The sequence below is a fragment of the Mesocricetus auratus genome, unplaced genomic scaffold, assembly GCF_017639785.1.
Source record: "Mesocricetus auratus isolate SY011 unplaced genomic scaffold, BCM_Maur_2.0 Super-Scaffold_100009, whole genome shotgun sequence".
Taxonomy (NCBI): Eukaryota; Metazoa; Chordata; class Mammalia; order Rodentia; family Cricetidae; genus Mesocricetus; species Mesocricetus auratus.
The window spans coordinates 53,671,120-53,684,501 of record NW_024429193.1 but is presented as its reverse complement, the minus strand read 5'-3'; the positions used below and the strand labels follow the sequence as shown (position 1 = coordinate 53,684,501).

Here is a 13,382-nt window from a genome sequence, read left to right as displayed (position 1 = left end):
CTTAAGATGGCATCAAAAAAAAACCTCACAAGGAGTTTACTTTGTAACAAAGGTAAGCCGCTGGACAAGAACATACACTTGCCTTGACTGTCCAAACTGGACAAACAGGACACAAAAGAGAGTGATTGAAAAACCTTGCCAAAACAAGGTGCAGCAGCCCTTTAGAAAATCTTGCTTCACAGAATAGTCTGTCAGAGATGCTAGCCCTATTGGCCAAAGATGGATGCTCCAACATTGAAGAGGAACCAGGCAGCCAGCTGTTTTTATCATTTCTCACAGTTTTTGGAAGTCAATAGCTTGCACTTCCTGTTAAATCAGTTAATATTATTCCTTCTCGGGTCTCTGAAGAAGTTGAAGACTAATTACAATTATAATTTTTGTTGTTTACCAGACTCAGAAAAGAAATTCACTAAAGATATGTAAAGCATAAAAGGTTGAGAGGCATTAAAAGATAATTTGTTAATGCAAATTAGGATAGGAATTAGGTACAAGACTTTGAACTCAACGAGATAGAATAATGAAATATTTTCTCTGAATCTGTCAAATGCAAATAGACTAGACATTTTCTCTTAATTTGTCAAATGCAAACGGACTAGACATTGTTGACAAACTTATTGCCAGTATATATTGTATACATTTGTTGTACTTATTGTATATAGTTTTTCTTATGTTAGTTGTAGTCTTCTTTTTGTATTAGACAAAAAAGGGGAATTGTAGTGATACATTCATTAAAGCTTGCCTGAGTAAAGCAAAGTCAGCCACAAGCCAAAGAAACCAGCACACACCTTTAATCCCAGCAGCCAGAAGCTAGGAGGTGGTGGTGCACACCTTTAACCCTAGGACTCAGGATTAAGAGGTAGACAGATCTCTCTGATTTCAAGGTCACCCAGGGATACAGGAGATCGAATCAGTATATCACATGCCTTCAATTCCAGCACTACAGGGGTATAAAAGATAGAAGTAGGGTCTGCAGTGTTCAGTGGGAGTCATTCATTCTCCAGTCACACTGAAGATAGGAGAGATTCATTCTCCAGCCACCTTGAGGACAGGAAGACATTGAAGTCTCAGGATTCTCCAGCCATGCTGAGATGCATCAGGATCAGCATATTTGGTAGTAGTGGCCTACTACTTTGCTTTTCTGACTATCAGTTTGAAGTTTGAAACCCAGTATCAGTCTCTGGGTCATTTATTTCTCATGTTACAGTTTTATTTGTTTTGATTTTGGAGATAGGGTCTTACCATGTATCTCCTAGTTACCTGAAACTCATCTTATATTTCAGGGTAGCCTGAAAATTATGTAACCCAGACTAGCATTGCACTTGCCATTCTCTTACCCGTGTCTCTTGAAGGATTATAGACATATGCTATGGGATAATCCTTCTGTACGCTATGAATATGTATTACTCTCATTGGTTAATAATAAAGCTGATTTGGCCTATAGCAAGGCAGAATAAGGTTAGGTGGGAGAGCCAAAGAATGCTGGGAAGGAGGAGGGCAGAGTCAGAGAGTCGCTGGCAGATGCAGAGGGAGCAGGAGATGTACGTGCCAAATAAAAAAAGGTACCAACACATGGCATCAGGTAATATGGCCTGAGCTATTGGCCAAGCATTTATAAGTAATATTAAGCCTCTGATTGTTATTTGGGACCTGGTAATTGGGACAAGAAACATCCACTTACATATGTCCAATCATTTCTATATCATATCCCCCCTTTTTTTCTTTAGAAAGAGATCTTTTATTTTCTTTATTTTTTTTTTATTTTTTTAAGACACTGTGTCTCTGTGTAGCTTTGGAGTCTAGCACTCTCCTATAGACCAGGCTTGCCTCTAACTCACAGAGATCCACCTACCTCTGCCTCCCAAGTACTGGGATTAAAGGTGTGCACCTCCAATGTCCAGCTAGAAAGAGATCTTTGAGTTTAACTTTTTTATGTAAATGGACAAGGAGCTTTTCTGTCCCAACCGCTAGTTCCAAATAATCACACAAAAGCTTATATTAATTACAAAATATTCAGCCTATATCCCAGGCATATTACTAACCAGCTCTTACAACTTAAAATAACCCATTTTTACTCATCTACATTTAGCTACATGGCTAATGGCTTTACCTGTTCTCTAACACATCTTGTTCCTCTGGTGGCTGGTTCAAATGTCTAACTCTGCCCTTCTTCCTCTGTATTTTCAGTTTGGCTTTTCCACCTAGCCTTATTCTACATTGCTATAGGCTAAATCAGCTTTTTTTAACCAACAAGAGTAAAGCATATTCAAGGATACCCACAGCATTTCCCCCTTTTGTCTAATTAAAAAGGAAGGTTTTTAACTTCAACATAGTAAAATTATGTATAACAAAACAGTTTTATGAAATAAGAATTACATTTACAATATTGAGTATATTTGTATTTGGCAAAATCAGATAAAACATTCAATTGTTTATCCTATTTTGTTGAGTCCAGAGTTTTAGATCTAATTACCCTTTATTATAACTAAGAAAAACTATTTAATACAGACAGGAAGAAGGGCAGAGTCAGGAGTTGCAAGCCATCCCAGAGGAATGAGGCCTGCCAGAGGACAGATAAAGCCACAAGCCATGTGGCAAAATGTAGATGAACAGAAATGGGTTAATTTAAGTTGTAAGAGTTGATTAGTAATAAGGCTGGGATATAGGCTGAATATTTTGTAACTAATATAAGCTTTTTCTGTAATTATTTGGGACCAGGTAGTCAAGACAGAAAAGTTCTGCCTCCATTTATAGGCATGAGCCACCATGCCTGAATGAAATATTTTAGAATAGCAAAACAGTAATACAAAAATATCCAAAAGTTAACATTAAATTATAATTATACATAAATGGATTAGTGTATCATGTAGTCACTAAAAATAATAATAGAAATCTTACCAAGGGAGCTGGGTGGCAGGGCCCCAAAGAGCAAAGTGTAAAAAAATAACCAACAACATAAGCCAGATTCAGAAAGACAAATTTTTAAGTTGTCTCTCATATATGGAATCTAGAAATGTGTGTGTGTGAGAGGGAGAAAGAGAAAGAGAGAGAGAAATGTGGGCCGTTCATACAGAACAAGAAATCCTAAAGGGAGGGAAAAAGGAGAGAACGTAATGTATTTTTTATTAAATGAAAGCAGAAAACTATTTGATAGGGAGTAAAGGAATAAGCAAGAAAGGAACAGGGAAGATAGAGAAGGGCAATGGAAATGTAAAATAAATAAGAACAAAGTACAATGAAATAATATATTTAAATACTAAAATGAAACCTACAACTTGGTAACTTAAAAATAAAAATTGATTTATAAGATAGGTCAGAAGATATTAACAAAAATAAGGAATATTAAAGCAAAACTATTTTTAATAGAATTGAGTATGCCAGAAGGTAGGATTTTTAGATAACCAAAGTTTTTGTTTTGTTTTGCGATGCCAGACATTCTTGTTATTCAAGAAAAGAAACCAGACCTGTGCAAATAAGGCTGAACAAGGTGGTATATGCCTATAAAACACCTCAGTTCACATAGAGCAGAGGAAGGAGAATCACAAGTTCAAACCCAAGCTCGAGTTAACAGAGCAAAGTAATAATCAAACTGGGATACACAGAAAGATCCTATCTAAAATAAGCATAATGGAGATACTTAATATCTAAAAAGATTACTGCTAAGAATTTTTAAGAAGCAAATAACAAAGGGTAATAATTTACAATTTCCAGAAGATATAAAATTGTTATCAATATCTTAAAATATCATACTATAACATCCAAAATCAAAGATAAATAAAATCTAAAATGCTGCAAAAACAGAAAAAGATTACTTACTTATTACTTACTTATTCAAAGTTCAACAGTTAGGTTGGCAACTAATTTCTTTTTTCTTTCAAAGATTTATTTTAATGTATATGAGTGTTTTGTCTACATTGAATGCACCACATGCATTCAATACCCACCAAAGCCAAAAGAGGACATCAGATCCCCTGGAACTGGACTACCAGACTGTTGTGCACCATCACATATGGACTGGAAATTGAATCCATGTCCTTTGGAAGAGCAAAAGAGTGCTCTTAACCACTGAGTCATCTCTCCAGTCCTAAAAACTAATTTCTTAAAAAACAAAAACTAAATGTCAGTTACTTTTCAATTGCCAAGATAAAACACCATGACCAAGGCAACTTATAAAAGAAAGCATTTAATTTGGGGCTCACCATGGCAGAGAACTGAAGTCTATTACCAACATGATCATGGCATCTGGCAGGCATATCTCTGACACAATAGCTAGGAGTATTTTATTGAATGAGTCATCTTCCCAGCTCCCTGTGGCAGCCATAGATCATAATTACTTTGTCCCCAATACTTGATCCACAAGCACAAGGTACAGAGAGCAAATTGGGAATGCCTCAGGCTTTTGAAACCTCAAAGCCCACAGTGATACACCTCCCCCCAACAAGGCCAAAACCCCAATCATTCCCAAACAGTTCCATCAACTGGGAACCAAATATTCAAACATATGACCTATGGCAGCCATTCTCATCCAAGCCACTACAGAGAGATAGGAAGATGACTCAATCAATAAAGTACTTGATGCGCAAACATAAAGACCTGAGTTTGATCCCCAAAACACACATTAAAAAAGCTGGGTGAGATGGCACATGCCTGTAACTTTAGTTTTAGGGAGAAACAAGTAGCAGAATCCCTAGGGTTTGATAGCCTTTCTATCCAGAAAAATCAGCAAGCTCCAGGTTAAATCAAAGACCCTTCTCAAAAGTTGTCTTAATTGAAGGATCCCCTCTTCCCAATGAATTGCAATGAAAACCTTTACTAAGAGTAAAAAAGAATATAGAAGAATTGAACCAACAAACTTAAAATGGGTGGCACAGAAACAGCCAAAAGTACAGGGTGAAATGTAGTAGCTGGATATACAGCTCATTGGATAAAGCACATCAATGTTCCGATTCCCAGAGTGGCAGCCTTCCTGTAATCCCAGTAAGGCAAAGACAATGCAAACTATAGACTAGTTGAATTGATGAGTTCTGAGTTCAAGTGAGAGAATTGCCGTAATACATTATAGGACAATATATATTATCATCATTTATTAATTATATGATAAAAACAGTCTAGGATAATGGTTCTCAACCTTCTTAATGCTGTGACCCTTTAATGCAATTCCTCATGTTATGGTAACCCTCTAAAAATAAATTATTTTCATTGCTACTTCATAATTAATTTTGCTACTGTTATAAGTACCTGTGAAAGGGTCTTTCCACCCCCAATGGGGTCATGAACCAAAGGTTAAGAACCACTGACCTTCCTGAGTAAATTGGGAGCACAAGAGGAGGAGAGAGAGAGGAAGGAGAAAGAAGAGGGGGAAAAGGGATGGGGAGAGGAGAACATGAAGGATCAGGAAGGTCAAGTTAGGGAAGAAGAGAGAAGGAGATCAAGGAAACAGACACCTTAATAAAGGGAGCCATTATGCACTTAACAAGAAACCTGGCACTAAGAAAATCTCCAGGGATCCACAAGGTTGACTCCAACTAAGAATCTAAGCAATAGTGGAGAGGCTACCTTAAATGCTCTTCCCCTATAATGAGATTGATGACTACCTTAAATGCCATCATAGAGCCTTCATCCAGTAGCTGATGCAAGCAGAAGCAGAGATTCACAGCTAAACACTAAGCAGAACTCCTGGAATCCAGTTGTAGAGAGGCAGGAGAGATGAGCAAAGATGACCAGGCTGGGGAAACCCACAAAACAGCTGACCTAAGCAAGTGGGGGAGCTCACAGACCCCAGTCTGACAGCTGGGGAACCAGCTTAATACCGAACCAGGCCCCCAAATATGGTTGTCATTTGGGGTACTGGGCAGACTATGGGGCCTCTGGCAGTGGAACCAGTATTTAACTCTAGTGCACAAATGGGCTTTGGGAGTCCATTCCCTGTGGAAGAATACTCTCTCAGCCTAGATACACAGGGGAGTCCCTAGGTCCTGCCCCAAATGATGTGGCAGACTTTAGTGATCTCCCATGGGCAGCCTCACCCTCCCTGAGGAGTGGATGGGGGTGGGATGGGGGAATGATGGGAGGAAAGAGAGGACAGAAGGGAGAGGTAGCTAGAATTGGTAAGTAAAATAAGATTGTTTTTAAGTAAAAATTAATTTAAAAAAGGAACCACTGGTCTAGGAAGACAAAGTCAACCTCTCTCTGTGTGTCTGTGTCTGTCTGTCTGTCTCTCTCTCTCAGACACACAAATACAAAATGTGGCAAAAATTAAATAATTTCATTAAGCTTCACTATAAAGGTATATGAACTATAAAGCAATAAATATAAGGTAAAATTAAGAAACATAAGTTAGCAGGAACCAGGTACATTAGCTACTGGAAAAATGTTCAACAAGAGAAAAACAAAAAACCCTTACTATATTCTGGAAAGATAGTTGGTGTATCACACTGTATATTATGCCTCCTTAATGTTCTGTCATTTGAATAAGTTTGAAAAGTATCAGTACATTCAATTCAATACAAACAACTGATATTTTTCTTCATTATTAGATACAAACATTCATAGTTTCCTCTGCCTGTGTTCTCTAAGACACTTCCTCACTCACTCCTCAGTTTACCACAGATACTTTTACCTTCACATTTCCATGACTTTCACAGGGCATGCCTTATTTATTATCTCCAATAACTCTCTAGTAAACTATTAATCATCTAAGGAACAGTTCAGCAGCTTTCCCCAATACCTTTCCAAACAACTTTCTCTGAAAATTAATAACTTCTTCCATACTACTCCCACAGGATTCACTCACTTATAAAATATCTGAGTGTTTCATGTGTTTCAGGAACTATTCCAAGCACTTGAGACAAACAAAGGAACAAAAAAGAACATGAAAGGACCCATTGCCCAGGTTAATATTTGTTTGTTTATCAATCTGATACACCTGGAAAGAGATTGAAAAATTGCCTGGAACAGACTGGCCTATGGGCATGTCTATAGGGCATTTTCTTGATTGCTAATTGACACATGTGGGCCCAGCCCACTATGGATGGTGCAACTGCTGAAATATCATGCTGTATAAAAAGCTGGCTGAACCCATTCATAGGAATGAGTCAGGGAAAACCCATTCTTCCACTGAAGCAAATGTTCTATACCAGTTATTTCCAGTGAGCTCACACTTGCATAAAAAGCACAGAGCTACAATCATAACACAAACAAAAGTATTACTGCATTTCAGCTAAAGTCAAAGCCTTGTTTGCTTGATATCGAGTATATTTAAATCCTACCTGTTTACCTATTTAAATCCTAATTAGTATATTTAAACCCTACCTATTATATCTAGTATATGTACTAGGATATCTAGTATATTTGAACCCTACATATTATTTCTGATTAATTGACCAAATGTCTTGACTATTAGCTATCAAGCATCAACATTTCCAGAAAGTATGTTTTCATGTATAATCAATAATTGAGAGGGATTAATAAAGGATATTTGAAAAAAGTAAATAGCTGGCTGAACATGAACTGGGAGCAAGCTAGAGAGCAGGTGGTAGACAACTTCTTTTCAGGGTTCAGCTTTTGCTCTTGACTTTGTTCCTGCCCTGACTTACCTCAAAAATGAACTGAGACCTGAAAGTATACATCAAATAAACCCTTCCTCCCCAGCTTTTTTTTTTTTTTGGTCATATTGTTTATCAGAGAAACAAGGATGCAAACTACATATATTATAAAGAAATGATAGAAATGATAATTTAAAGTGATCAATATGCAATAAGTACATTAATTAAAAGTGCACATCACATCAAATATGCAGGAAATAAAATGTATTGTCTAAAAATAATTAAAAATCAATGTCTTTGCCGGGCGGTGGTGGCGCACGCCTTTAATCCCAGCACTTGGGAGGCAGAGGCAGGCGGATCTCTGTGAGTTCGAGGCCGGGCTGGACCGACAGCCTCCAAAACAATACCAAGAAACCCTGTCTCGTAAAAAAAAAAAAAAAAAAAAAGTCTTTTTAGAGCACATTGTTGAAGCTGAAGGTTAAAAGTATGAAAAAGGGAAAAGAGGGGCATATGTGCTTTAATAAAGATCCCTACGTGGCTAGGCAGTGGTGGTGCATGCCTTTAATCCCAGCACTAAGGAGGCAGAGACAGGCAATCTCTGAATTCCAGGCCAATCTGGTCTACAGAGTGAGTACCAGGACAGCCAGGGTTACATAGAGAAACCCTGTCTCAGGAGGTGGTGGGAGTACATCGCCAAGTAATTCAATTTTGCCCTCCCTTCAACTGCTCCAAACCAAGTTGAAGAGCACAGCACTAGAAAATACCATTAAAAAACTGTGACAAAACCCAAAAATTTAGAAAAGGAATACGTAAGACATTGTTATGTTTTTATATAAATTCTTACTTGTTTTGTCCTCTAACTGATTAACTTTATCTCTGGATTCCTCTAGCAGAAATGTTAAATCTTTCATTTTATTTTCTTTCTCAGTTCTTTGGATCAATAGTAGTGATACCTAAAATAAAATTTAAAAAACACTGTAGATGTAGAGAGTTAAAATTATCACCTTAGCATGTATTATCACCTATACTTTATATGCTTATTTTATGTTTTTTATACAGCTCAACCTGTCATTTAATACAAGCTTATAAAATAAATTATTGAATGAATGAGTAAACTTGTTTAACATACTCAATATTAAACTACTCATTTCAAACTTTTAGAGAATATTATATAATGAAAAATGATTCATTCACTCAATAAATGTTATTGAACACTAGAAACTGTATTAAGTATTTAGAAATGAGAAAACTCGCCTTTAAGTAACTCAACACACAACTACACCTGAGCATCACCACCAGTAATAGAACAAAAATATTCTCAAAGCCGGGCGTTGGTGGTGCATGCCTTTAATCCCAGCACTCCGGAGGCAGAGGCAGGCGGATCTCTGTGAGTTCGAGACCAGCCTGGACTACCAAGCGAGTTAGAGGACAGCCTCCAAAGCCACAGAGAAACCCTGTCTCGAAAAACCAAAAAAAAAAAAAATCTCAAAATTAAGAAAGACGAATCTATCTTTTATTAGTATTGATATTAGGGTTTTTTGTTTTGTTTTTGTTTTTGCACTATGTAGCCTTTACTGTACTTGAACTCTATAGCGTCTAATTCATAAAAATCCACTTACCTCTGCTGAGACTAAAGGCATGTGCCCCCACGTCTGGCTAAGAAAGGAGCATCTAAATCAGTCTCATGGAAAACAATACAACTTTCAAAGGGTTAAAATAGTTCTGATGCATAGAAACTAATCAGGCAAGCCAGGCATGGTAACACAGGCCTTTAACACCCGCATTTGGGAGGCAGAAGGAGAATCTCTATGAGTTCAAGGCCAGCCCAGTCTACATAGCAAGTTCTAAAACAGCCAGCACTACGCCGAAAGACCCTGTCTCGAAAGAAAGAAAACAATCAGACAAATGAGGAGAAATGGTTGTTCTAGGCTGATTTAGGAAGACAAACTATTGAAAAATCTTTATTTAGATAACCGATAGTATCCAGATGGTTACAGTTAATGTAAAGAAACAGCAGAAATTAAAGATCCGAACTAGAAAAAAAAAAAGCTAACCTCCCTATTTTTATCTTCAACTCACCTATAAAACAGCCAGAAAAATAACAAAGATAAACTTTTTCTCTACAAAGTCACAAGACAACTATAATCCAAAGCATAATATATAAAAAATGAAAGCAGTTGGAAGAAAGGGAAAATGGATTAACTTAGAAAAATAGGGTAAAGCCAAAGAACTTAGAAAGGGAGAAACTAAATAATGAGAAGCAAGCTAACCCAAAGAGTGCTCAAAATTTTTAATTAGAGGACGCAGACACTTCACTAGATTGACTCAAAACCAAAGACAAAGGGAAAAAAAAACAACTCTGGACTCTACCACCTACCAGCCAATGCCATCAGAGAACTAACCCTGCTCTACCTTTGCAAATGACACAGGCATCCAAACTTTAAAAGACAGTTTGGGGATAGAGCTACTTAGCATACCCAAGACCCTGGGTTCAAGTTCCAGCACCTCAAAACAAAAAAGAGTATCTCTAAAATGGATATTGCAAAGGAGTATACTTACATAAAGGGTATAAAAGATAGAATGGAAAAGTCAGCATAAAAATAAGAACACTCAGCTGACCTTTCCTACACTGTCAAGCTCTGCTTCATAATGTTATCTGTCACATTTCTATCCCCATGAAGGAATTTAGAATGTCTGAAAAAAATCTTACAAACAATGGTATTTACAAACCCATAGAGAAAACACTAGCAGGCCAATGACTTAGCAAGAAGGTTCAACAATCTAAAGGCTCTAACATGGCACCAAGAATTCCAAAATGATCCTTTTTATCATTTTAGTCCATCTTTACATTTTATGAAATAAGCACAATCTTAAAAGAAGACTTCCTTCTCCTGGAAATCTGGTTTAAAAATAAAGTTAAAATATAAAAAGATTGCTTAAAGACTTTCACACAATATAAACATAGCTTACAACTAAAATATCTTTCAATCACAATTTTAACTCTAAGTATCCTTTCTGCACTTCTAATTTTTATTATTGTTTAAATATATACCCTCCTTAACTATGATTACAAGATATCTTCTGGAAAATCAGAGAAGGTAGGAAGACATAAAAGAGGATCCCTTCCTCCTTTATGAGACAAGGTCTCTCTATGAAGGGCTGCCTATCCTAGAACTCGCTGTGTAGACCAGGCTGGTCTTGAATTCACAAAGTTCTGCCTCCCTTTGCTTCATAAATATGAGGACTAAAGGAGTGCACCACTATGCTCAGCTAGGATCCCCTATTATATATCACTTTCTATTCATCATGAAAAAGAGATAGCAATATAAACCTAAATTAAGGTTCTTGCAAACATCAGAGAATACAGACTTACCATTTCAAGTCTTCCATTAAATGAATTATTAATAGAAAGAGGCAACAGAATGTTTTAGTTTTCTTTCATCAGTGTTATAGAGATTAATTTCAAAACAAATTGCAAAATGTGCAGTTATCAATGATCATATTTACATTAGGGTATTTTTGTTTGAACAAAATTTCTCATATTTTTTCAGCAATGTAAACTAATTTAAACATTTTAGAGTCATTGATTCAAAAACACTGAAGGCTGACCTAATAAGTGCATAATTGAGTCATGAAAATTAAGCAAAAGGCAAAATATCTGAATATATAATATTAAAATATATAAATTATCTCATGTCAGCAAACACAATGATTTCAATATTTTAGGTATTTTATAAAGTAGCAAATATAAAGAACGTAGCATTAATCTCAGAATAGTTAGGATTTAAATGAACCTACTATAAAATTTAAGTGATAAATATGCTAATTAACCTATTATCACTATTCAATATGGACATAAACCGAAACATGACACTATACATCATAAATATGTATAAACATTATGTATTGATCAAAAATTATGAGTTCATTTTTAAAAGAATATAAATAGCTGGTTATTTTTATTTTTAAAACCTGATTTTCCTTGTCGTTTACTTCCTTCTTATATTCTTCTTGAAGGTGTTGAATTTTTTCATGATCTTCCTTTACTTTAAAAATAGAATAAACCTTGTCTTAACACAAATGTACAACTTTTCCATGACCAACAAAATTTAAAGATTTCATTTCCTTGTTTATCTCAAAATTATACTAAACCTCAAAAGTTTCTAGTACACTAAAACTGATATTTTCTTTCTGCCAATTCTGTTTAGTAAAATAGTGACTATATACAGTATCAAAGTTATAGATTAAAGTCCTATAGCTCTTATAACAGCACTTACAAAAAACTTTGTTCTTTATATAATAGTTACATCAAGTATCAAATCTTAGATATATATCTTAATAACTTACCAAGAAATATATAAGGAAGGCAAAACTATGCCTCTAAAAAATCTAAATACAAGCTATAATAAATATTTCATAGAAAAGGTGGTTTCAAAACCAAGAGAAACTTTAACATATATATTTCCTGCCACAATCAACAAGATTTTGAGGAGCTTACAAAAGCAAAGACATGAAATTAAAGGGATATAAATATTAATAGAATCTAATAAAGCATACATAGCAGAAAAGCAACATGAAAAGTTAAAAAGGAACCCTACACTTAAAATGCATATCCAGTCTGGCATTCTCAGCTTGCACACGAAGTTCCTCAAAAGCTAGTATCATTTTCTAGAATACAAAGTTTAACTTTTAAAATGAGACTTTTTTAAAACTTTTAAAATGTTAATAAATTTTACTACATAATTATTGGATATAAATCATACAACTTTTAAAACTGCAAACAGATACATGTTATGTCTATAATGAAGTCAATGTGATACCTTAGCTGACAAAAGTATCAGCTAACTTTTCAGCCTGAGTTTGGTCCTTGGAATCCATATGGTAGAAAGAAAGAACCAATTCCAACCACTACAAGCACCCTGTGGCAGACAGAGACAGACAGACAGAGACAGACAGACAGACAGACACACACACACACACACACACACTATTTTAAGTTTTAATGACTATGCCTAAGAGATCCATAAAATAAAAATACCTCCAACCTGTAAGCCCCTTGCCCAAAGACAGATAATTCCTGAAATGCTGGAGGCTATTATTTATGGCACAAAATTAGCCATGTTTTTTTCAATCCCCTAAACAAGCTTGACTCTACTAGATGTGCTTGATCACATGTAGGCAGTATAGTGAAAATTTCAACAGATCCACTGTATCTGGCTTTGAAGTCATCTTTTGGAAATAGTGATTGTTATCTATCTTTTGAAGGAATCACAGAGCCTTTGTACAACCTACTCCTAAGACATAAACCAAGAAGTTTAGTAGGGCTGAGAATTGCTTAGGTAATGGCTCCTTCAAACAATTACAGATAAGAGGTTTTACTATTCAGAAACTAACTTACTAAGGGTGTCTTCTCTTGTGTAACAATAAAGAGGCTTTTTTTGTGAAGCCATGAGGCAGTCACTACATCAGAGGTTGATTCCTCTGCTGCTGCTAAGCCCTTAAACATGCTGGAGTGACTCTCTTCAACTGATCAGAGTAACACAGAACACTGACAGGAAGGAGGTACATGAGCAGGAAATATGTCAGGATGTATGCTTGCCCCTGATAAGATGTAGGCAGGAGGTACACAGGCAGGAAGTGCATCAGGATGTGTGTTTCCCCCACCGGACCTGGTGAAAAGCCTTATGGATTTGCCATGTTAAGCCTCAGCAAAATATGACTAGTTACCATTTCCTGGGAACCCTGGAATGGACCTGGCCAGAATCCATCAGCCTGCCCAGTATTTAAATAAAGTTTGCTTCAAATTTGTCTTAAAATTATAGTGATCTTATTCTCACCTGG

The 13,382-nt window shown here is 36.0% G+C and overlaps 1 protein-coding gene across 1 annotated transcript in view; it reads right to left on the bottom strand.

Annotated features, from left to right (window-relative positions):
• Window positions 1–13,382, bottom strand: part of Sycp1 (synaptonemal complex protein 1) — a 97,521-nt gene that overhangs the window by 64,478 nt on the left and 19,661 nt on the right. Inside the window, exons 9-11 of the mRNA XM_040752137.1 lie at window positions 12,140–12,209; window positions 11,514–11,587; window positions 8,386–8,494 (exon numbers count right to left, since the gene is read on the bottom strand). Coding sequence (XP_040608071.1) covers window positions 8,386–8,494; window positions 11,514–11,587; window positions 12,140–12,209 — 253 coding nt within the window. The remainder of the gene's footprint in view (window positions 1–8,385; window positions 8,495–11,513; window positions 11,588–12,139; window positions 12,210–13,382) is intronic.